The sequence below is a fragment of the Eublepharis macularius genome, chromosome 3 (assembly GCF_028583425.1).
Source record: "Eublepharis macularius isolate TG4126 chromosome 3, MPM_Emac_v1.0, whole genome shotgun sequence".
Classification (NCBI taxonomy): domain Eukaryota; kingdom Metazoa; phylum Chordata; class Lepidosauria; order Squamata; family Eublepharidae; genus Eublepharis; species Eublepharis macularius.
This window is the reverse complement of record NC_072792.1, coordinates 83,747,135-83,773,684: the sequence shown is the minus strand read 5'-3', so window position 1 is coordinate 83,773,684 and position 26,550 is coordinate 83,747,135. Positions and strand designations below refer to the sequence as shown.

At 42.8% G+C, this 26,550-nt stretch overlaps 1 protein-coding gene across 2 annotated transcripts in view; it reads right to left on the bottom strand.

Moving 5' to 3' along the window:
* Nucleotides 1-26,550, bottom strand: part of SYTL5 (synaptotagmin like 5) — a 124,896-nt gene that overhangs the window by 21,820 nt on the left and 76,526 nt on the right. For both annotated transcript variants that reach the window (XM_054974636.1, XM_054974635.1), the window contains exons 4-10: nt 19,576-19,691; nt 17,498-17,636; nt 16,444-16,551; nt 6,746-6,893; nt 5,450-5,579; nt 4,705-4,811; nt 2,239-2,331 (exon numbers count right to left, since the gene is read on the bottom strand). In XM_054974636.1, the coding sequence (XP_054830611.1) occupies nt 2,239-2,331; nt 4,705-4,811; nt 5,450-5,579; nt 6,746-6,893; nt 16,444-16,551; nt 17,498-17,636; nt 19,576-19,691 (841 nt within the window). The remainder of the gene's footprint in view (nt 1-2,238; nt 2,332-4,704; nt 4,812-5,449; nt 5,580-6,745; nt 6,894-16,443; nt 16,552-17,497; nt 17,637-19,575; nt 19,692-26,550) is intronic.

The window sequence follows — 26,550 nt, the reverse complement described above, 5'->3', positions numbered from 1 at the left end:
GCCGCCCGGCCAGGTGGCTCGGCCGCTTCTTCCTGGACCTGCCAAGAAGAGCGTCCAACATGGCCGCGAAAACAAAACCGAATCCAAGCACAAACAATTGTCTCAGGTCACTTATACATGGTTTGTTTGTCCTGGCTGGATGCTATTGGGAATTGTTTCTTTTCAAGCTTCCCCACAGCTCTTGTGCATCCTCCAGATTTTCTCCATCTTTCCCAAACTTACTTTGTAGTATTTTGGGACTGATCACAGCAAAGATGGGATGGCACCTACATGGACAGCTTAATCTTCCAGGATTCACCCAACAATGGCACAATTTTTTCAGTGCCTGTCCCCTGCCACCGCACCCCTCCTGCAGGATTTTTTTTTAAAAAAATCTGCAAGTGACTATCATTATAGCAATATAACCCTATCACAATGTGTGTGTGTGTTAGGGTCTCTCCAGGTTAATTTTTAAAAAACTAAGTTTCTAGCTCTGTTGAGGAGATATGCCTTTCCACATATATATCTGCACCAAGGGGACTAGAGACTCAATTAAAAAAAAAAGAGGAACATCAAAGAACCTGTCACATTGTTATAATGTTATAATGATATACAACTGCTGCGTTTTGATCAATGCCTGTACAAGTCATGCTAAAAATAATCATTTCTACATCCAGGCTATCCAAATTCTGTTCTGAAAAAAGATGAATTCCATAACCTACACAAATTGTGCAAATTTATCACATTTTCATAATTTCCTTTATTTTGCAAAATTTATTCTGACTTTGCTAGTCATATGGAACAAAGCCTTCTTTTCAACAAGCACCGAAAATTAACCATAAAAAAGAAGCATATGAATTTAGTAAATTAAAAAAAATTAAAGACCAACTATTCTGTTACCTCTCAGGCTCTGAGATTTCATCATGCATTCCCAAGGCAATTTCAAACTTATTTTTATATTATGTTCTAGAAACTTTTTGTCTAAAAGAAAAATTGATACTGTCAAGATGATGTGCACTCTACCACAATGATGCAATTTTGCAAAACTGAGACATGCAGACCCCAAGCAATGCTATGCCAATCAATCTAAGAAACTGAACCTCCCTCTTTAATTACTTCTGCATATCAGGAAATGGGAGCTAGTGACATGCATTTCACGAACATTTGACGAAGAGAAAGGATAAATGAGCATAGCTCATTAGGCAACATGTTATTAGTGACAAGAGAGCAGAATTTAACAGGGGCAGTCTTGGTGATTCTGGGACTTTGGGCAAAATTCCAGGATGGGGCCCCAGAATCATTTCTGACCCCTTCCCCCACTGGGCAAACCTGGCTCCAAGCTAGGGGTGGCTCTTCCTCCTTGCAAAGTAAGTAGGACCCTCCACTACTGCAAGCTGGCTGCCTGAGCCCTGGGCCGATTCCAGACGACTAACCTGAAGGCGCTGCATGCCGCCATGTTCCGGATCGTGACGGGGAAAACGCGAAATATCGCGTTTTCTCGCGCGAGATTGACGCAACGTCACGCCAAACTCACACAAGGAAACGCGATATTTCGCGTTTTCCCCGTCGCGATCCAGAACATGGCAGCATGCAGCGCCTTCAGGTTAGTCGTCTGGAATCGGCCCTGGACAGGGCAGGCAAGTCCAGCCACCACTGCAGGCAAGCAGGTTGCCCCAGCCCAAAGGAACTTATTTTTTATCTTTTCTCCTGATATTGGCGGCATGACCCTTTCCAAGGCTATTTTTTGCCTTCCAGTCTGCACCTGATCACTGGGTGTGGGGGGTGGAATGGCAGTTAGCTGTAGGATAGTTGAAGGAGCGGGCTCTGCTCTACAGCTGATTGCTCCTGCTGTTGCTCTGAAGCTGCAACTACCCACTAGATCTCCAGAACACCAGAAGTTGGCAGCAGGGGGACTAGAGCACCTGGTCAGTTGGGGGCCCCCAGGTAGCTGTCCTTGATGCCTTAGCTGGACTGTGGCTTAGACTGCCCTAGTATGGAATAGTTTCGGGGGGAAAGTGCCACTTAGCTGCAAAGAATGGCTACTTAGTGTAACAAATGCAAACCACCTCATAAACAGCAGTACAAATGGAAGCTGAAAATAAGTCAGTAGAGGAAAAGAACAGAACAGAATAAAATGTGCTGAATAGACAGGAAAGGAAAGCAGGTATTATATGTTAATGGCCAAATAAACCTAGGAAAGAAACAGTACATTAAAAACAAAATAAGAAACAAGCACCTTAGAAGGAATGGAAGCCTTACCATGGACAATCCACCGGCCAAATTGGTCCATGCCTTTGGATAGCCAGTGGCCACAATGTCATCAATATCCTCATCTGCCTCATCTAGGTAATCCTAATGGGAAAGTGAAATTAATGTCAACTAGCTTCAGGTTAGAGCATCAGATAAGCAGACCCAGAACGATAAATTCCTGTAGCTTATATCTCGTGTCTGGGGGTGGAGGGGCAGTTACTGTCCTGCCAACCGACATATCTAACAGAAACTCTGGACAAGCAGCACATGCCTTGTCATTCCTCCCTGACTTTCTGCATTGAACTGTACATTGACATGAATGTAAAACTTCTAATCTACATAAAACAAAATTTTTAATCTACGTAAGTCAAAATTCTTGCAGTGAGTGTCACATCTAAACTCACCTTACAGACTGCATCTTTAAAAGATGTAGGAATGTACACTTAAGTCAAAGGAATCACATTACACAAAATGCCATCAGTTAATTTTTACTCTCTCTATTGGCTTCATATTCCTTGACCCTGGCCTCTGCACCAACCAAAACTTTCTTCATGTCATTTCAAAAAACCTTCAGCTAATATCTCTGCCCTTCCTATGTCCAGGTTGTCGCATTCAACTGGCAATGCACACCTCACACAGTTACATAGGCTATCATGGACCTCAACTAGAATCAAGTGGGATGCCCAAAACATTATCTATCTCCTTTACGTCTGTAACTGATTAGGTGAGGAATCAGAATGCTGATTCTCAGCTGTTTTCTAGACTCAGAGTTGATGTTCTGACCACTCCCCTTCCCCAACTCAAGAGAAATTTCTCTGCTGCTTCCCAGGGACTTCCACCTCAATCACAAGTCTGTATGATGCAACAGAAAAAACGTCCCCCTTTCATTTTAGGAGCTTGCAACTGAAATTCAAGTCCCTGAAATGCAACAAAGAAGTGTATGGGGGTATGGTGGGGTGGGGGGAGGTTGGAATGCTAACTCTGATCTCATTGCTCCATATGCAGCAAGACATTTCCAAGAGAGGGGAGAATACTACTGTGCTAGTCCTCCCCTCCCCCAACCTCATGAGAGGGGGCTGTGGGGCTACAGAACACATTTCCATAGGTTGCATGCAGCCACAGAACTATACTGTGCACATATGACCTACTTCACCAGTTCTCTCTTAGGGATCTTTGAACAACTGACAGTCCAGCTCATTTCCTGTTTGCCAGTGGTGATCTATCAGCCAATGAAATCAGTGGAATGTTCAGCTGTTTGTAACTCTTTTGTGCGTATTCTCAGAAACAGGCTACTTGTAGCCATCATCAGCTGACTTCCACCTAAAGAGTGATCAGCAAGAAGTGGGCTTTTGATCTCCTAATGAGGAAATTTTGTAGAGAGGGTGAACAAGAATGGACTCTGAGCCAAACTAGATGTCACTTTTTTCACAAGCTCACAGACCCACTGCATTCCCTGCAGTCACACAGCAGCTGAGGGAATGGCTTCTTCAAAAAAAAGGAACACTGCTGCCGGGGGGGGGGGGGAGCTCCCATGCGATAACAGGATGGAGGGAGTTATTTCCCCCATTTTCTGCTTCACATGCACACATATTCAATGTGGATCAGCAAAAAATGGAAATAACTCTCCCCAGTGCTGTTTTCATGTGGGAAAATGGCTTTGGGGGAAGGCAGCCCTCCCATGGAAGCATTTCATGCCATTGGGGGGGCGGGGTCTGCTTTTTTAAAAAAAGAAGAAGAAGAAGAAGCCATTCCCCACAGCTGCTGTGTGGCTGCGGGGACATGAGTTGGGTCCATGTAAAAGGTAATGTCCAGTTGGCTCCCAGATCTCCCATCCTGGAAACTTTAATGCCTCCCAGACTTGCTGGGAAGCAACACATTTGGGGGAGGGATGAACAGTAACTCAGCTGATTTGTTCCCACCTCAAACTGCAGAAAAAAGGAGAGAAACTAGCTCTTTCTCCTCTCCCTTTTGCAATGGGGAGCTCTGAAGCACTGTTTCTGTCCCCAACTAGCTTGGAGCAAGGGAAGAGAAAGGAGCTTCTTCTCCTCTCTTGTTTGCATTATTTTGTTGAGGGATGTGGTCAGAACCCAACTCCCAGTTGATCCTCCAATCAACTAACTGTGAGAGTCTGCTTCTGACCAACAGGCAGCTGCAAACTTGCTGGACAGATGTTCAAGTTGCTTGAGGCAATCCAAAGATATCGCAATGTGATTGTGAGCACTGAGTAAGATATGTACAAGTACTGAACAGGTTTGCTGAAAAATTCGCAGCTTCCTTATGCCCTCAGTCCTATTCCACATGACTGGTACTGCCCACCTCATTATCCTGTTGCTACACATTTACAGATTATATGGGTTGTGTCACAAGTAAAATATCAGCTTCAATTCAAAGCAAAATTTATGTTACCCCGTATGAAGGAACACAAAAATTAAGGATGCCCTCCTCACTTTAAGGATTGTTGTGGTTCTAACTCACCAGATCCTGATCTAGTGCACCAGGTACAGATTTACTCCTTAAGCTTAAAGTATCCTCATTGCTTTCTGAAAAGGATCCACTCAGATCTCTCTCTGATCTGCTATGATCTGCAGAACAGAGGGATAAAAAGGAAGTGTTTGAAATCTATACAACAAACAGTATTCCAATACTATATGTATTTGAACTCTTTGTGACTGTACACAGACTAACCCTAGTTTCAGCTTACTGTAGTTTTCAACTCCCTCTCCTCAATCCCCTCTCTTCCTGAAATAGGTAAAGAAAGGGAAAGACTAGACCAGAAGCATGTGGGTGAGAAGATTTTCATTGACGCATTCTGACTTTTCCATCCCTGCTGATCTTACTTAACAGGCAGAAATTAAGATAATTTAAGCAACTGATTCCTCCAACTTTTTTTAACCTTTTGCTATCATCAAAATAAAAAGGTTGTACAATTCAGGCAGTTTCTTGCACCTGGTTTTTACTGTGAAGTAAAATGAAGGGACAAATTGATTGGGAAAGGATGCTAAACAAATCTACTCTTTATACTGAAGCAATATCACATACTGGCGAAAGGTAGAGTTTGCAGATACTAATAAGTAGGACAAGTATGTTAATCTTTGTGCTGCACTAGCTTCTAACAGAAACAATTCCACAAAATTAAAAAAGAGGGGGAAAGGCGAAAAGCTGGCTGGAGAACGTGGCCGCTAGTATGAATGTATATTCTCCTGCTTTAAAAAGAGCTTACCAGATGATAGCGATGTCCTAGAAACGGCTATGGAGGGAGTTCCAGAGGCTCCTCTACGGTGTCTTTTAGCTAAATCTATAGGTATACTTTCACTTGCAGGCACACCTATGCCATTTTCTAATCCATGATCCTGCCCAATAAGAACAGAAATAGGTATTTTGTGTATCACATTATTAAAACATTGATATGAAAAAGCTACATTCTTTAGCTTATGAAAATTACTACAATAGCTCTATTTGTTGGCAATGCCATGTTCAACTTTATGCTAATAACGCAAACTTCTCCCACTTTCCATCTGTTTGTTTCCTCTATATCTATGAAGAATCTTACCGTATCACTCCATAATTCTGGTTTAAAAAAATGCTGCTTTGTTTGAGTGAGCCAACAATCCCCCATATACAAATAGCTGTTATACCACAGAACCAGAAATGCATCCTGTGATGAAATGATGAAAAAGAAACTAAAATATTAACACTTTGAAGAAGATGTTGGGGAGAAAGGTGAGGAATAAATGAAGTGAAATATAAATAAATAAATAAATGAACAGCACCTGTGGGGAGCCTGCAGGGTATGTGTAACTAGCAGAAAAAAATGCCATCTGCAGATTTTTTTTCAATGTGCCTGATTTTTCCTAAGCCTTCATTATCTCAGCTAACAAGTAAATAAAACAATTCACAACAATATTCCTTTGCTGAAAACCAGAATCAAAATTAGATTTGATTACTGACAAGCTAAGTATCAGTAATTTCTTAAGAGGGCCAGCTGCAGATTTGGGGGGAATATGGGCAAGATGTACTCTAGCAGGCTGCCTCTTCCAGCATGAACATATGCACACTTATCCACCAGTAGAAAAAAGCGGACTTCCCAATTGCCTGGACTTGTTGGGAATTTCCCTACACCAGCCCCAATCTCCCACCCTGGAGAAATCTATGAGTGGGAGAAAAAAACTGTCTCCATAGCAAACCTCTAGGGCTTTACTGTACGTATTAGGGGAAATTCCTTGAGCATCACCCAGAAGTGACATCAGATATATCCCAAACTCCACCCTTTTCAGGCACAGCTCCCCAAAACAACTCAATATTTGCTTAGGCACTGTTGGGAACCATACTCCTTAGACAAGACACTTTTTAAATATAGGAACGTTCAATCATGAAAGCCCTCACTTCCCCCTGCAGAGTTCGAAGTTCTACAGTTCACAAGGTTTCCTTATCAAGAACTGGGAGCATTTCATTTTTTTTTTACCTTCTTGGTGCCATTGAAGTCTAAACATAACCTTTTTGCCAACAGAGGACTTACCCTGCTGTAATCTATAGTCATGCTACGTGTGCTCAGTGCTGGTGACCTAGGGTGGACTGGAGTAGAGGCATTGCTTCTGTTTAGCGTGCCCACTGTCCCTTTCAGGCAACCAGGTATGTCCTCCATGTCCAGTGAAAAGGTACTCTCTCTAGGAAAACAATACCAAAAATATATCCTCTTAGTTCATCTATTCCAGCATAGAAAAATGAGGAAGCACACAATTTAGGGCCTAATTAAATGAGATACTGAAAGATACATAAATTAATGGATTTCCCAAGTGTTTTTATTGGTAAATAGTAACTTCAGGGAGCCCCAGTTCAGGTTGGGTCTATAGCGCAAGGTCTCCAATCAATTCGCTGTTTTCCCCAGCAAGGCAAACAGCAGATACAAGAGAGATTGTCTGAGGACAGGGAAAAGCTGCAAAGGGAAAGGTTGAACCTCCTTTCCCCTAGGGTTGCCATTGCCAGCTGAGCACTGGCAACCAGCAGGAGGCTTGTGGGGTGGGCGGGGGGTGGGGAGGGGGACAAGGAAATTCAAATTGCTATTGCTCTGACAGGAGGGGTACATCTTGTTTCTCCCTCTTCATTAAACAGATGAACCTGGAAGCAGTTTGGCCAGCTAGTTTCTGGAAGATTTAATGGTCATGTATTAGAGAATTCCCAATGCTGCACCTTCAGACCAGCCATGTAGAGAACAATAACATAAGACTGGTGAGACTGGCCTTCAGATTAACTCCAGGAGACCATTCAGTATCTCAGTGGGGAAAAAAGAACACGTTCCATGGTGGAAACATTGCTCAGTTTACCACAATGTTAATATTTGGAACAGTGCTCCGTCTCTGGCATGCAAACATTCAAGGCCTAACCATAGAATGTACAGATGAATGTTCACATAATAAAAGGCAAACAATCTGTAGCAGAGAAGTAAGAGAAAGGACTGAGCATTTCCTGAGGATTCATTCCATATCATCCCTTCTTAAACTATTGTTCCTTAGGTGAAACACCTGAGAGGTGTCTGCTATGTATGTTTTCCTGCAGACAGCTGTCTTGGCCACCCTCACACATGCTTTAGTAAAATCTGCACTGGACTGCTGTAATGTGTTCTACATGTCACTGCCTTTGAAAACAGTCCAGAAACTTCAACTGGTTTATAACAACTTAGCCAGAATGCTCACTGGGGCTCAGTGAAATGAACACATGAAAACAGTATTAGACCAGTGGGTTATTTCTTGTCCTTCTTCTTGCTTATTTTGGGATTCATTTCAAAGTTCTGCTTTTGACCTTTAATGTTGTTAACAGCCAGGGCTCAACCCTCCACTACATGTTCCTACAGATACTCTGAAATCATCTGGGGGTTTTCTGTTACAGGAACATACCTTTGTACAGATGCATTTGGCAACAGCTTCTCACCACCCATCCCTACATTGTGGTGTTCTCCCCTACAGGAACTTTGTGTAGACTCATCTTTACAGCAATTCTGGTATCAGCATATTGGCTGCAGAAAACCTTTGAGTAGCATCACCCACAGAAGGCAGTAGTTTTACTCTGTGCTATTTTATTTCTGTATTTTAAGAATGTATTTTAATGCAGATCACCTTGGATGTGATTTATCCACAGAAAGGTGGTATAGAAATGCTCTAAGCAAACCAACATGTAGTTCTACCCTTACACCCATCAGTATTAGTTACAGCTGATGCACATGGTTTCCATGATATGCCCCATTATGCATTTGTGCCATATCCAGCACCGTGATCATATTGTCACTGCTTGAGGAATCCTCAAGGGCCAGTTACTGTTCCTGAGACATCTGAGACCTCATAGTGCTGTTCAGTCATTCTGAATATCTCCATCTGTTTGCCCTTTCCCCTAAGAGGAACAATTTTCCAATCTGTTTAATTTAGCTCAGGCTAATGATTCCTGGCCAGGGCTGCCTTCCAATATCTGACCCACTTGGATTTCTTGTGACATTTCAACATTTAATGTTTTGCCCATGGTGTCCATTCAGTAAAGTAACTGTGTTCGAGATTTGAAAACGGCAAGTTTTCAAACTCTGGCAATAAGGTTTCATTTGGCACTGCTTTACTTGATTCTTGTTTGCCAGAAAACATAATATAAAGACAATGGACCGATCTTTTAAAATACATTTAACTGACCATTTTACTAAAAACATATTACTTCCTTGTCTAAGCAGTCTTTCCAGATTGCTGGCAATTCCGTTCATACTAAAAATGATCTTTGAATTATACCTTTCCTTTGCTTGGTTGATCCTGTCATACCACATTCTAATTCGTTGCTGTGAACAACCCTTCTTTAGAGAAATGAACCTTTCCTAAAAGGAATGCAGCTTTGATCAAAGTTTAGATGAAATATTCACATTCCTACTGAGGAACCCCCAAATCCAAGCCAATCTGATTTTTTTCAAAGGATAGAGCATCTGACCAATGCAGTTATAGAAACCTTGATTTATTTTTCCTTGACATATCAACTAAGTGAGCACCAGATAGAAAATGTTTTTTATGGAGTAAAATCCTTGCACTTTCATCAATGGAACCCCTGCAATGGCAGGACTCCCACTAGTGCAAGGAGCAGAAAGAAAGAAAGATGTGGAATGCAGAAAGAAAGAAAGAAAGAAAGAAAGAAAGAAAGAAAGAAAGAAAGAAAGAAAGAAAGAAAGAAAGAAAGAAAGAAAGAAAGAAAGAAAGAAAGAAAGAAAGAAAGAAAGAAAGAAAGAAAGAAAGAAAGAAAGAAAGAAAGAAAGAATGGGGCCAGGCAAAGGAAGAACAGAGCTATGCTCATTAAAGCCCCCAACCACTGAAACTGTACATTATGCATGCAAAATAGGTGGTGTAAATTAAAACAGTCCAACTAAAGTCAAGACAGCCCCCCCCCATGATTGCCCTATCTTCTTCCTCTCCATGCTGATCATCAAAATGGAAGAAGGAATTTAAATTAACACTGCAGCCAACTGTGGAACATCACCTGGAATAGACATCAGAAAAAAGTATGCGTGTGTGTGGAAGACTTAAGTATCTTCTCTCCACTCACAGTATTCTCAGACTGAACTGGGGCCCTGCACACCTGGGTTGCACAGGACTCTAGAACCCATCTTTGTAATGTGTGACTTTGGCTTTAGGTAAGACATGTGGCATGTAGCTATAGGCATATCAAGGATATGATATACACTTTGTTGACTGCCTTGGCTGTCTGTGCAATGTATGACATCCTGCTAGCACTTCTTACTTTTACTACACTGTATTCTTACTTTGTAATCCAGTCTCCATATTGTTTATGGTATATCATGCCTTAGACAGTTTTCTGTTTTCATTGTTTTCTAATTCTGTAATCCTAGTATTACTGCATTGTTATTGGATGTATAATACTGTCTGATTGAACCTTGAGTCTCAGTGAGAAAGTCAGGGTAGTAATGAGGTAAATAAATAAGTTCTGAGGACCTTTACACACACTCTGCTTTAGGACTCCAAACATGAACACATGCCAGGAGTCCCAACTCTACATCTGTAACTAGAACTACAAGGACCAGGCACCCTACAAAGGAAAGCCCGTGTTGCAGACCTTTGTCTGACAATAAGGTATTGATTGAACAAAGGGGAAGCAGGCTTGACAATTGTTTTATTTTCATATTTGCAAGGTATGTTTTTTGTACTCAGTACAGCTTTACAACTTTCAATCAGGTAAGACACGATGGTTGAAATGATGCCCAGAATAATCTCATCAACTTGTTCTGAACAAACATACAAACTGTTACAATTATTCCACAAGAAAGGTTTACTTAAGATTAGAGAGAAACTCATCTCAGACCAATGGAAACAACAAATCAGAGGATTTTGGTATAGCCAAATGTATTTCACAGCACTGAGCTCTCAATCTCTCTCATAAAGTTGCATGAGACTATTTAATTTTTTAGAAGTGCTTTGGTGAGATTCTTAAATTTGCTTTTTATTTTTTAGATCTAAGATAAACAAGGAAAGGGATTATGGCATGTATGTTTATCTGCTACTGCTGTCATTTACATATGGTGGTATACATACTTTTTATCAGTGTATATTTGATTGCTTCAAAATTTTTAATAAAATCTTAAAATCTGAGTTTCCACATGCCTGATTTAAAAGGAATACTCCCCCATAGAGAGATACTCTGTAACACTAGGGAGGGGGAGACTGCATTCCACATCGGTACTCCCCAGCACACACGATCCTCCATCCTGAGCATCCCAAGATGCCTAGAGCTCTCAAATGCCCATGGCTACAAAATGTTATTCACATGTTGGCTCAACAACCCTTGATTACTCCCCAGGTTGTAGAGGAACACGATGTAATAAAGCACTTAAGTGGGCAATAATTGTATCATGATATGATAAGGATCTGCATGAAAATACTCTTCTCTGAGTAGGACTTCACTTCATCTCTTGGGAAGCCCACCGATTCACCATGCATAACTCCTAGTCTTTGGACTAGGGAAAGAGATGGGTTTCATGATTTGAATTGCACTCTTACTCCTGTTTGCCTGGTAAAAATGTAGTTATGCAAGAAGCCCTGAAATTGGTGGCTATTGGTTTCAATGGCTGCTGTCCTGCCCACTGAGCCATGGTGGCCTGCCCAGGGACAGTGCTGAAATATAATTGTGGATATATATTGCATATGGTGAATTTATGTAAACTCCAGAGCACAACTTTACCGAGGCATTCTTTCTGTTGCTGTGAATTGCTTGATGCCTTCCATGAATAGCTAATGTGTGAAATATCCTTGGCAAGTAATTTATTTGTGGACTATATGGTTATGCGAAGTGAGATTACCAATCACATTGTTGGCATGTCTGTTAATGCTTATGTCGATTTTTGTTCCTATACCTGCTGTTATGGTGTTGCCTCTGCTTCCATCTGAGCATACACTCTCAACATTGTGTTGTCTCCCAGTTTTGCAGAATGGTAGGATCATCTGCCTTTCCACTTCGCACTTTTAAAATGTATTTAAAATTCATTTAGAGAAATTTAAGGAGTTGTTATTCCTGTATTTGTGATTAAGCATGGGATTTAGAGTATTCATTTTCTTCAGTCTTCTCTGTAAACTTACAGTAAAATCTAGTAAACCTAATTAAATGGGTATATACATAGTGCATCAGCATATAAAAGTCACAGAGAGAGAGGATGGTAAAGCAAGCCTAAGCAGAATTGCCCCCTAAGTCCGCTGATGTCAATTAACTTAGAGAGAATGCATATAGGTTCAGCAAGATATAACCTCTGCACTATAAACACAAATGATTAACATTTAGCTAATTGCAATAACTGAATTTATTCTGAGACCCGATGAAACAGTAATTCTTCTGCATCCTGGCAAACATACCTAACACAGTGGTGGATCCAGACTAATCTTTCCATGGGGTTTTTATGTGGGCTTTCCACACACTAAGTATGATTCCCCCCTCCACCCACCACAGCATGCAGCTTTTTAGGAAGGTGCTTTGGGCTGCTGGGGGCAGGGCGGAGATTGTGGCTCTACTGCACCTGCAGAAATGTCTAGTCTGGATTCAAGCCTCAAGAATTATTCCCAAATGCTCCCATCTCTTAGCAGTAATCAATAATACTGATTTCTCATAGAAACTGCTTTCTTGAAAATCTAGAAAAGCTTCGTATTTTCTTTCTTCTCTTTGTGAAGCCTTGTTTCAATGTTTCTGTACTAAGCTCAGAACTGTTCAAAAAATAGATCTTGGCTCTAAAAGCCTTTTATGTATTTCAGAAACTCTGCATTACAAGAAACATTAATGATGACTACTAAATCTGTTTGCCAATGCATGCAGCACTATTGCTAGGCAACAAAATTGCCCAATTCCTAGCACTATTGTCCAATTTTGAGGCCTCCTAACAGAAAAGGAAGATTGAAATGGAAAAAGCAAAACCATCCCTTTTCTCATGGCTGCAACAGCACTGCTTCTATTCCAGCCATTTAAAGCTACAATGGATGTAATTCATAACACTCTGTTTCAAGGAGAATCTAAGCAATGTTATTAATCTGTTGCATCAGAGTGTCCCCCTCCACTCAATTTTTAAGACTTCATTTTAAGATTGGGAGTTGGAATAGTAATTAAAATACAATTACAATACTAGCCTGTCTAATGTGGACTGACAAAACACTACTGAGGATTCCCAAAGTTTACCATCCCTTTACATTTTCCCCTTCCCTCTTTGTTGTTGTAAATCAGTCTCTTTCTTCTTCGTTATCTCCTGTTCACTCACAATAGCTGCTGCATTCCTGAATCAGTCTTTACTTATCTATTTTTGTTGCTCAGAAGAAATTAGCTTTACTTACTGCTCTTCTCTGTGAAGCCAAAACAAATGTTCATTAATGCCTTTAGTGTTCTAATTATTATATTAGTCATGAAAAATAAAAGGAAAAGATTAACAAAAATCTCTTTGGTTTCAAAGAGAAAACAGCAACTAAAGAATTGATAGTTAAGGATTAATTCAGGAATATCCACCACAAGTGAGCAAGAAATAACTATATTAACTGTGAAACAGAAGTTACTGTACAAACAAGCCTAGAAGAAAGTGTTGAGAAAAAGTTGCAGGAACCATTAAAACTTTTGCCAGATGTTATGGGGGTTCAACAAAAAAGGCAGAGGAAAGCCAGAGAGGAAGGACCCTGCTTCCCCAACCTCCCTGACGCTGTTTGGCTCTTGCTTGCTATGAGATCATAGTCCCACACTCTCAACAGATAGCTGCTACCTGTCACTTAAAGATCTTAAGCAGAATCTAACAGACCCACTTCTGTCGCTCTCTGTCATACATACATACCCCTCTCTTCCAATGAAACATGCAGACTGGTTCAACAGAGAGCCGGGATATGCTGAACCTAGTCATTTAGCAACCCAAGCAATCCAAACACACACAGGCACTCTTAACTTAAAAAGATTATTTGGAAAACAGAGAAAATGGCATATAGCTACTTGCATAGGTAAGTGGAGCAGGGAAGGATTTCCGACATATGGGAGGATGTGAAACAGAGCAAAACTGTAAGCTAACACAACCTGACTGAACTAGCTCCTTAGTTTAATGCCTTACTGTTCTTCAGAGACCCTAAGCCATGTCCCCATGGCAATAGTCTTTGGGCTATTATCAATTTTTGGTATAATCATACCTCCTAACATCCTGCTCTGACTGGTTCTAAGCAAACCAGGTGATTCCTTTTTGGAGGAGAAACTCTATTCCTCCCTTTGGGGTTATATGATTTACTGTCTTGCTCTGACTAGAGATAATGCCTGAAGAGACAGCCTGGTTTGGGAACTTAATTAGAAACAGGAAAATCATAGGGACCAGGATGGGACTCATTGCACATGGCCACCACAAATGAACAGGAAATAACTAAATTAACTGAGAAATTGAAGTTGCTTTATAAACAAGGCCAGAAGAAAATATTGATGAAAAGTTGCATGGACAATTAAGACTTTTGCTGAAGTAAACATTTATTTATTTATTTATTTATTTATTTATTCATTCATTCATTCATTCATTCATTCATTCATTCATTTATTTATTTATTTATTTATTTATTTAAAATTTGTATTCCACCCTCCCCGCAAGTGGGCTCAGGGCAGATAGCAACATATTAAAAATACAATTAAAAATTCATGTTAATTAAAAACAACACATTTAAAACAGGATGGTGGACAGCCTTCACAGGGAGGGTTAAGATTTATACACCCCTTTTTTCCAGGCTGGCAGAGGCCCAGCCTCAGCCATATGCCTGGCAGAACAGCTCTGTCTTGCAGGCCCGGTGAAAAGATAGTGGGTCCTGCCGGGCCCTGATTTCAGCGGACAGAGCGTTCCACCGGGTGGGAGCCAGGACCGAAAAGGCCCTGGCTCTAGTCGAGGCTAGGCAGGCCTCCTTGGGGCCAGAGACCGCTAACAGCTGTTTGCCCCCTGATCGGAGTGTCCTCTGGGGAATATATGGGGAGAGACGGTCCTATAGATACGCTGGTCCCAGTCTGCACAGGGCCTTATAGGTCAATACCAGTACCTTGAATCTGATCCGGTACTCCACTGGCAACCAATGCAGCTCATGCAAGAACGGTGTTATATGTGCCTTATTTGGCACTCTCATAATAACATGCGCTGCTGCATTTTGTACCAGCTGTAATCTCCAGGTCAGGCTCAAGGGCAGCCCTGCATAGAGCGAGTTACAGTAATCTAGCCTAGAGATGACCGTTGCTTGGATCACTGTAGTTAAGTCACAGATTGACAAGTAAGGGACAAGACTATGCAAATTTAGTATAGTCTTGTCCATGCAGACAGACTTGCCAGTTTTTTATGGGAGATGTAGTCATTCTAAATATAAACTTGCTTTTCTCTCAACTGACCTAATTTTTTTAAAGGGGAAGGGCACAAAGCTCAATATCAACTGCATATAAATGAAATAAATAACTGAATGAACAATGAAACAGCATTACAAATGTTCAAAGTAAATACAGATACTATTTATTTACTTTTTAAAATTCAATACTCTGCCTATCTCCTCAATGGGGACCCAAAGCAGCTACAATCAAACTGAAATAAAGAAAACTGATTTTGGAAATCTGGACTAGAGGTTCTGAGAATATTCAGTTCAAGAAAAAAATCCACAATGAAAGCATGCCACTATTTCCCTTAATAAAAGGCGAAAGATTTATATGATCTGAAGAGAAACCAGAGTATGAAAGCATGCCACTATTTCCCCACAGTGAAAGCATGCTGCTATTTTTAATATATTGCCCCCCATTGAATTTTTCCCTCTCAATGTCTAGTCATCAACTCATAGAGGGAAACATTGTTTAAATATATCACATTAAATATTTTACATGAGATTTGATTTTTTAAGTGGGAAGCTGTATCCTGAAACAAGAATCTCATGCATTCTTATATGTTAGGACTACTCTATAGTATTGTTTGGAGGCTGTCTAAAAACACAGTGTCACACCTTCATTAGCATGAACAGCTTCACATTCTACAGTTTCTACATGCATGTATGTATTTATTGTTACAATCCAAGATCAAAAGTCAGAATCAAAATTATTGATAGACATATACATTAAATGCATGTCATAGATATATAAAATATACTAAACATAAAATACAGTTTATAATTAAAATTTGCTAAAGCATCTTCTGTCTAATTAAGCATGCCAGGTAACAAAATCTAGCTACTTTTTCATTATGACAATCACTAAGAAGGAGTGAAAAATAAAATTGTTTTGATCTACTAACATCGTTGTGCATAACTGAAGAAATATATATATTCCAAATGTTCTAGTAAAACCAACAGTATAGGAGGACATGCTCAATTGCTTCTACCGTACCAGAGTGGCATGGACAGAGACGTTGCTCATACAGAACAGTTTCTACATGAAAAGTGAAGTTACATCAGTGAGTGACTCCTGGAGCTAACTCATTTAAAAAAATTATGAGTTATTTAAGCTAATCCCTGTTGTCTCTGGGTCCACGTAAATCTGTGTCGTGACATTTCTTGTTTTACACTCATACCACAAGCTTAGACATGTAAAGCAGAACAGGAGCTTGATACCTAAGAACTAAGATATCTAAGTTAGAATAACTTACAAAGCCATTTTGAAGGATGGCAATATTTGCTTCAGGTTGTAAAGCTATCTAAGGAAACCAAAACTCATCATAAAAAGTGATACCTTTTCTCTTACCTGTCAGCACTATGTATACTCTGGACATCTGCATCTGAGTTGATGCTTCTTCCATCTTCTGCCTTCAGATTTACAAGTTCCCCTTTGGTTACTGCCCTGAGGACCTTCCTGTTGGGCAGAGATTTAATGAACAGGGAGATAAATTAAAACAGTAAACCTATAGCTACTTTACATATTTATTTTGTTGTTATTTAACAGGTTCATGATACTGACGTACACACTATGGAATTTTTTCCCAAGGAATCTTGACCTTGAACATTTTAATGGGTTATAATTAAAAAGTTAAAATGCCTGAGAATGTACTTGGACTACACTCTTCCCTAAAAGAAAGAGAACAACAGATTTGGGAACAGCATATTGAAGGTAAGAAAAGGACAATGATAGCACAATTAGACCACATTTTCATGTGAATGCTCCAAACACAGCACCACAGTTTTGTAGCCAAAGCACAGAAAAACATATACGTGGAAGCAGTCTACTTCAGAATGTAATGCCCGGCCTAATGTTTGCCATTTCTTGACATTGGCCCATATTCCTGAAGACAGAGGCTTAAATTTTTGCCTACTCTTTCTATTTGAACTATACAAAGTCAACAGACAGCAGTAACAAACTTTTATTTTGCAATGAGGCAATCGCACATGATCAGGATCTGTGATATTTATTTTCAATACTGCTACTATCCATTTTGTTGTAAGATATTAAGAAGGAGGGCAGCTGGGTGCAGAACTGTCACTATTGGCCCTGCCATATTTTATCATTGCTGCTAATGAATCATAACAAAGAAGTATCTAGTTTCACTGGTTTATCTTGTGCTGAGTCCGCAGCTCTAAGACAGAAGAAGCATTTTATTTGTAAGTGCAGCAATTTATACATGAAAACCATGTAGGAAAAATAAGGAACAATACTGTTACAAAGTCTCTTTTCAATGCTGTCACAAAGTCTCTTTTCAAAGCAGAATCTTTTTAGATGCTTCTCTCATCTTGGGAAGTTTAGGTCCAAATAACGGAATGCTGTGGAGTCCGACACGGTGTTCAGTTTGTAAAAGTCTGCTTACCCTATTTTCTTGGGCCCACTGATGACTGATTTCATTCCACTTGAAAAGGAAGCTGGCATGTCTGGTTTTGATGTATCCTCTGTGCTTGCCTGTGACTGATCTTTGGGTTTTCCTCCTGCTGCCAGGTCAGAGGAAGAATCTTAAAAGAAGAAAAGCTCTTTAAAAAAATAAAAGGGAATTAAAAACAGACCACCCAAGTAGTCCATAATTAACTAAAGATCTGAAACCAGCTGCCCTGAGTCCAAGGGCAGCACACCTTTTTCACTTGTACATGCTGAGACCATTATTGGTTGCATCAGCCCATAAGATGCAACAGCAAGCATTCCTATATTTGCAGTCTACTAGTGATCACTTCAGTGAACTCTGCTTCATATGTTATGCAGGGAGTACAATCACTATTAAAAGCCACTTCCCAGTGAGAGGAGCTTTGCGCAATTGCTGCATGATCAGCCTCATCATGCAGAAGGTCTCCGTATCAGCAGTGCAACATTCCAGCAGCCGCTGGCACAGCATGCAGTGGCCAAGTCTGGTGGATGCATTCTGTACCCACTGAAGTTTCTGAAGCGTTTTCAAGGGTAACCCTATGTAGCGTGAGCTACACTAGTCTAAACACGAAGTGACTGTAATGTGAATCACTGTGGCGAGGTCAGAGCGAGACAGATATGGGGATAACTGGCAGGCTTAGCAGAGGTGGAAAAAAACCAGCCTCGCCACCATGGACATTTGCTTGTCCATGGATAACATGGAAGTGGAATCCAGCCACTTTCCTAAACTCCTAACAGAATCCACTGCTGTAAACCAAACCCCATCAAGTGATGGAAGAGCAAGGTCCTCTATCATCACAGACCAAGTCAAACCACAACATCAGTTTTTGGTGGATTTATCTTCACTCAACTATCCCTCAACCATCCAACTACGATATCTAAGCACAGGGCAAGGGCCAAGATCTCGGCCTCTGGTTGCTTACGTAGCAGGATATAGAGCTGGGTATCATCAGCATGCTGGTGGCACCCAACTCCAGAAGCCCTGATGATCTCTACTAAAGGGCATACATAAAGACTGAACAGCATTGGGGAAAGAATTGATCCCTAAGGGACTTTACAGCAGAGTTCCCACCAGGGCTGACTTCTCCTTAATGGGCAACCTTTAAAAAGCATCCTTGGAGGAATGAGAAGAACCAAACCAAAGCAGTGCCCCTCACCCCACTGAGGCCAGGCAGCTGATCAAAACTAAGGTTGGGAATGTCAAATGCCACCAACAGATCTAACAAAATCAACAGCACATGGCCCACCTTTATCCAGGTGAAGTCAGAGATAGTCAACCAGTGCCACGCAGTCTCAGTACCAAATCCAAGCCTGAAGCTGGACTGGTTGGGCCCAATACAGATGTTTCCATCAAGAAGCCCAGGAGCTGCTCCACTACCCGCTCAATTACCTTGCCCAGAAACAGTAAATTTGTTGTAGAAAAGATCATCATGAGGTCTGACATAGTTATATACTATATACATCTTAAACAGAAACCACTGAAATGCCACTCTAATATTTATGAATCATTAAGGACTGGGTATTGTAAGGAGTGGAGGGAACACTGTCTACTAAAAGAGAAATATTTCATATTTATACAGAATTCCTGTCAATAAAAAAGCAAAACAAAACCACCCTACAGATAGGTAACCTCATGTGTACTGTATTGCCACCAATGCTTATAATCTGAAGGCAGGTTCTATGTTTCACTGGGTTTAACAGAACTGTAAGAGAGATGCTTAGAGAAAGTCAAGCATATAAATATTTAAAATAAGCAAGCACATAGGTACAGCTGATGGATGCATTTTTAAAGAATCAGCACAGTCCAGTGAGTACTCTGGAAGAATTGCTAATAAGTTTCTTGGATGGAAAATGACTCTGAATCCCATATAAAAGATAAAGCATGCTAAATATTTTTTATTTTTAGATAAAGAATCGGCACATACTACTTCAACATGCAGTAATACAATTTAGACCAACAATTAGGACAACAGTAATGCTTTAGACATGCAGACCTTAGAAGAGCAAACCCCTTTTCCTATTTTTGTTTTTTACCAGGGACTTTACGTAAGATGGACCGTCTGACGACATCAGCACCAAGAAGGCCAGACTGTTTGAAGCGTTTTGCTCTCTCTTCAAAAAACCATTCACCAGTTACTATCCTAAGCTGCCTGCATAGAAGCAAAACGGGGAAAAAAGAAAAGGAAAAAAATTGCAAATATTTCTATATAATATGAATGCACTGATCACCATCTATTCCAGTATATATACACACACACACATATATATAGTTAAGAGATAAGGAAATTGAAGCCACGCCTGTTATACTGGCACACCATATGGATCTGCACATTGACTAGAAATGAGGTACAATTTTATTATTACTTATTTACATATGGGGCGGGTGAATTACACTTTATGCACTGACACATGTTACTATGTCATAATGCCATTTTAAAGATAAAAACTATTTTTAGGAGTATGGGGGAGGTGGTGGTGCTTAATCCATTTTCCACTTTCTTGTTCCTGCACTCCAGTTCCTGCCCCTCCCCATACACAGCAGCTTTTCCCTGGCAAGTTTCCCAAAATCATATTTACTCTGGTGGTTTAGTTTTAACAAACACTATCCTTACAAAGAGAGGGGGAGAAATTTCCTTGCTTTAGAAGTCAAGTATTCCTAACAGTAAAATGCAGCTCTTTATCACTTCTAGCTTAGGAAGTATTAGCAAAGCCAGAATCTCGAAGCCATTCCAATAGGCTCTACTTTGCATCAAATAATTCTAGAAAAAGCATGAAACAGTATGTATTCTTTTGTTCATAAGGGCAAGTAAAGGAAAGTATACACATTACAAATGCAAAGATCTTGACAGAATCCCTCAAACAGATTCCATAAACATGTTTTGACACATCTGATACTTAGGTGATATGAGAACATGTTCGTAAAAAGAAATTTTGAGTTTTATTACGGATCATCTATCTTTTTCTCTGGTCAACAGATGCTTAAATGAGATTCCTGACTGAAGTTTTTAAGAAAACTTTACCAGAGCTATAGATCTCTAGACTGAATGTTGATTGTCCAGAGACCATACCTGAGAGTATAATGGGATTTGCAGCACTACTTTTGCCTACAAGCAGCAAAAACACTTGCAGTGCAAACCTAAGCAGTTACACCTTTCTCAGACCACTGAAGTTGACTGGCTCTGAAGGTTGTAACTGCCTTGGATTGCACTGAGAGGGTGTGGCCTTATTCCCAGTAGGAGGTACTTTCATTTATAACTGCAAGTTCTGCTGCCCAAGAAAATGTAAACAGTTCCATTAGTCAGAACTTTGGCTGCTTCTTGGTAATACTTTAGGTAAATGTTCTCAGGAATCATTTTACTCTACTGTTCAATAAGATGACTTATTCTGAACTAATGAAGGCACAGACATCCAACTTTTTGATAAGCAACGTATCATATTGTGAGAACATCACTACAAAAATATGATAGGTCCATGTTTCACTAATAAACATTTATTTACAAAAGCTATCTGGAAACTCCAAATGAGAATCTGGACTGTGCAAGCACAACAGTTACATATTTCCAGCTTATTTATTTTATTTCATTTATAGCCCACCTTTCTCCCGAAGTAGGGACCCAAAGCAGCTTCCATCATTCTCCTTCCTGCCACTTCTCCTTGCAACAACTCTGTGAGGGAAGTTAGGCTGAGAATGTGCGTCTGGCCCACGGCAGAGCAGCGAATCAAACATGAGTCGCCCAGATCCTAGTCCATCACTCTAGCCACTATACCACACTGGCTCTAGTCAGGCTTAACTTCTCCTATATTATTTAAATGAAACAGTCACTGTCTAATGACTGATATGCAATGTGTCTCTTGCTGAATTTATTTATTTAAAAATATTTCCATGCTGCCTTTTCACCCAAAGAGGGTTCCCAAGGTGGCAAACATCAAAGCATTAAAACATTGCAACATTAAAAATAGCATTTAAAAGACAAGTGTATATAAAATATTTAAACAATTCAATAAAATATATAAATACACAACGCCACAACCAGTTAGTGGGGAAATGCCAAAAACAAACAAACAAAAAAGTCTTTTCCTGCTGTTGGAAGACAGACAAAGAGGGAGACAGATGTATCTTACTGGGGAGGAAATTCCAAAGTTTTGGTGCTATGATCAAGGCAATGATACAAGAACATTCTTGCTTATTCGTATTTATTTTATTTATGTTATTTATACTTCGCCTTTCTCACTCAAACTCAAGGTGTATTACCCAGTCTGGGTCAATAACCCCCTAGGCAGACTTAAGCTTATCAGTAAGAGCAAATCATTGAGCATGTCTGTTGCAAAACTAATGAATGTTTATTATTATTATTATTATTATTATTATTATTATTATTATTACTACTACTACTACTACTATTAAACAGGGTTAACATACCTGTAACTTATGTTCATCGAGTTCTTCTGTGCTGACACACATGGGGGGACTGCGCAGGCGCAGGCCAGCCGCCGGAGAATTTTCTAGAGCTTCCAAGGCTCCGAAGGGGCCGTTTGTCGCGCGCCTCAGTGACCGTCTTCCCGCCCAAACGGTCACGTGATCCTACAGCGACCAACGGCCCCTTCCCTCAGTTCTCCTTTGCCGCCGCTTGACCAACACACTTCAGCCATAACACCGTAAAAACACCAATATCCGTTACAGCCATCACAGTATTGTGCATTGGAGTTCACAGCGGGGTAGGAGGGAGGGTTGTGTGTCAGCACAGAAGAACTCGATGAACATAAGTTACAGGTATGTTAACCCTGTTTTCATCTTCGTTCTTCTGTGCCTCCACACATGGGAGTGTACCAAGCTTCACACAATAAGGAAGGCGGGGGTGAAGTCCAACACAATTTTATTGAACAAACAAGAACAACAATAAATAGATATGCATATATACATCTATGTAAAAAACTGTGTAAGGACACATAAATATTCAATATTTACATATATACACACCCCCAGGTACATATATACACACTTTCACTCAGGGGTACCCAGCAGGTACGCCAAGAAAGTCATTCCAAAACTCCCTCAGGAAAAAAGGGAGTGTAAGACAGCCTTGGCCACAGATACATCCTGCTCCGCATTGACATCAACGGCGTAATGCCTGACAAAGGTGTCTGCAGAGGACCATGTGGCTGCTTTACAAATGTTAACCAGGGGCACCCCCCTGAGGAGTGCCGAAGAGGATGCTTGGGACCGCGTGGAGTGGGCTCTGACATGGAGCGGGCAAGCCACCCCTGCCAGGGAATAGGCCTTGCTAATGGCCGTCACAATCCACCTAGACAGGGTCTGTGAGGAAGCCCTGTTACCCTTTTCCTTGGCCCCAAAACATACAAACAGGTGAGGACAGGAGCGGAATTCCTTCGTCCTATCCAGGTAATAGGCTAGGGCCCTCTTCAAGTCTAGGGAATGAAGGGCCTTTTCCCCCTTAGAGGAAGGTTGAGGAAAAAATGCAGGCAGTGAGATATCCTGCGAGAGGTGGAAGGCGGACACCACCTTGGGCAGGAACCCGAGGCAGGGACGCAGGACCACCTTGTTGGGATGAAACACAAGAAAAGGGGGGTCAGACCGCAGTGCAGACAGCTCACTGACCCTCCTGGCCGACGTGACGGCCACCAAGAATGCTACCTTGTAGGATAGCATATCCAAGGGGCATGTAGCCATAGGTTCAAACGGAGGCAACATGAGACGTGAGAGCACCAAAGACAGTGACCACTGAGGCACTGGCGCCGACACAGGTGGGTAAAGATTGTACATGCCCTTAAGGAACTGGCGGGATTGTGGGTGAGAAAACACCGTAGCACCCTCAACTCGGGTGTGAGCAGCTGATATCGCTGCCAGGTGGACCTTGAGGGAGGACACCTTCAAGCCCAGGCCACGCAAGTGGCACAAATACTCGAATACAACCCCCAAGGGACTGCTGTCAGGCACCACTCCTTTAGCAAGTGCCCAAAGTTCAAACCTGCGCCACTTGGCCGCATAAGCGTGCCTAGTGGATGGCCGACGGGCGTTCAGGAGGACTCTCTGCACCTCGTCAGTAAAGCCTACCGGGGAGGAATGATCCGCCACGCCGTTAGGTGCAGCTTCCTGGGATCGTGGTGGACTAGGCTCCCGTTTAGGAGAAGGTCTTGCCGAGGGGGCAGACTCACATATGTCCGTTGGGACATTCGCAGGAGCTTCGGGAACCAAACCTGCCGTGGCCAGAAGGGGGCCACCAGGATGCAGTCCGTCCCGTCCTCCTCTATCTTGCACAGGACCCTGGGAATCAAGGGGAACGGAGGAAACATGTAGTGCAAGCCCTGCGTCCACGTAAACTGGAAGGCATCCCCAATAGAGAGGGGGTCGCTCCCTGCCCTGGAACAGAACGTGTGGGCCTTGGTGGTTGCCGCAGTGGCGAACATGTCTATCACTGGATGACCCCACATCCGGAAGATCGGCCCAACGCACTCTCCGTTCAGTTCCCACTCGTGGTCTAGTAAAGGGGCCCTGCTGAGGGCATCTGCCCGGGCATTGTCTGACCCAGCCACGTGTATAGCACGGAGCGACACGCCGTTCTTGATAGCCCACTGCCAAGTGAGCGTGGCTTCCCGGCACAGGGCCATGGACACTGTGCCCCCCTGCTGATTCACGTAGTACATGGCAGTCGTGTTGTCCGTCTGCACCAAGACCTGACGATTTCTCAGCAGTGCTGTAAGAGACACAAGTGCGAAACGAATGGCCCTTAGTTCAAGCACATTGATATAGAGGGTCTTTTCCCTGTCAGACCAGACATCTTGCACAGACACATCACCACAGTAAGCCCCCCATCCCAACAGAGAGGCATCAGTGGTAACCGTGATGTCATGGTGTTGATACCCAAAAGGGGTCCCACTAAACAAGTTGTCATCAGACAGCCACCAGTCCAAGGAGGAGAGGATGACCCTCGGGATAGAGAATTTGAGGGATGGAGGGTGCAGCAGAGCATCATACCTCCGCACAAACCAGTTCTGGAGAGGGCGCATACGCAGCCTAGCGAAAGGCACCACAGAGGTGGCCGCTGCCATATGCCCTAGTAAGCACTGGATAGTGCGCACAGACTGGAACCGGTTCCTTTTAAACATGGACACTAGACCCCTTAGGGACCGAGCCCTCTCCAAGGGGAGCAGGGCCTTACCCTCCACAGAGTCTAAAAGTGCACCAATGTAGGACACCTTGCAGCTGGGCACCAGCTTGGATTTCTCCAAGTTCACCAGGAGCCCCAGGCGTTGGCAAGTGCTAAGTACCAAGCCAATGTCCTGCACCAGCCTAGACTCCGATTCAGCCACGATGAGCCAGTCATCGAGGTACGGAAAGATGGTACAGCCTTCTTCCCGTAGGAAGGAAACCACAGGGGCCACACATTTAGTGAACACTCGTGGGGCAGTGGACAGGCCAAAGGGGAGCACCTTATACCGGAAAACCCTTTGCCGGTAAACAAAGCTCAGGTACTTCCTGTGCTCCTTCCGTATGCCCACGTGAAAGTATGCGTCTTTTAAGTCAAGAACCGCAAACCAATCTCCCTGTTTCAGCAAGGCGATCACAGCCGCCAACGTAACCATTTTGAATTTGGTCACCTTGAGGAAGGCATTAAGGCCCCTCAGATCTAAAATGGGACGTAAGCCCCCATCCTTCTTAGGGACCAGGAAGAACCTAGAGAAGAAACCCTTTACAGAGTCCTCATAGGGCAATTCCTCCACAGCACCCTTGGCCAAGAGCGACACGATCTCCGCATCCAGCTCGGCCATAGTGTTATTGACAGCTGTCAGGGGTGAACTGCATCTAGGCAGCTCAACAAACTCCAGCCCGTATCCCAGTTCAACAATAGTTAAGACCCATGAGTCAGATGTTATTGACTCCCACTCAGAGAGGAGTGGACTAAGTCTGTCCGAAAAGTTCGGGGATACGGCTGGCGCGACCCGTCAGTACTGCCTCCCGGCGCCCTGCTGGTCTTTCTGCTGGGCCGGTTGCTGTGCCTGACGAGGCTTGAAGGGCCGACGCCTCCTCTGCTGTTGTGCGGGAGGGTAAGGCCGCTGCTGGTAGGCAGGATACTGATGGTAGCCCGGCCGCTGCTGTTGGTATCTGCCCTGGTAGTGGTAAGGGCCAGACCGGGGAGCGTACCGTGACCTGGAGGAGGGCTTGTCCGCTGGAGCCAGACCCAAAGACCGCGCCGTCTGTCTGTCCTCCTTTTTCTTTTTCAGGGTCTCGTCGGTCGATTTGGAGAACAGCGAGTCCCCTTCAAATGGCATGCTCTCCACCCTGGAACGCACCTCTTGGGACAGGGCCGTAGACCGCAACCAGGAGTGGCGCCTGAGGACCACCACCGACGCCATCCCTCTAGCAGCAGTGTCAGCAGCGTGGCTCCCAGCGTTCATCTGCTGCTTAGACAGCCTCACAGCCTCCGTCTGCAGCAGGGACACCACAGCCTTCTGCTCAGGAGGGAGGTCTCGTGTATAGGATGCCAACTTCTCCCAGAGGTACAGCTGGTACCCTGCCATGATGGTCTGGTAGTTGGCAATCCTCAGACCCAGTGAAGAAACAATGTACTGGCACCTGCCCATGGCATCCAGCTTCTTGCCCTCCTTATCGGCAGGCACCGAGGAGTGACCCGATCGCCGGGGGTTGAACTCCTCTGTGACCAAGGAGGAAGGTGGAGGGTGCTTCACCAACGCCGGCCAGGTGCCCTGCTTGATCTTGTAAAGCTGCTCGATGCGCTTGGACGTTGGAGGTTGATCACAGGGCACCTGCCACACCTTCTCCACAATCTCCTCAATACCCTCGAGCATGGGGAAGCCAACGTACGCCGGATTGTCCCCGTAAATCCGTTTGAGGAGCTTGTCCTTGGTCTGGGGGACTGCCGAAGAGATGTCCATCTCGAGAGCCTTGGCCATCCAAGCCATCTGGTCGGCGTAGATGCGGAGGTCCTCGAATGGCGAGTCCGCCGATGGCACTAGCTCCTCAGCCGGCGA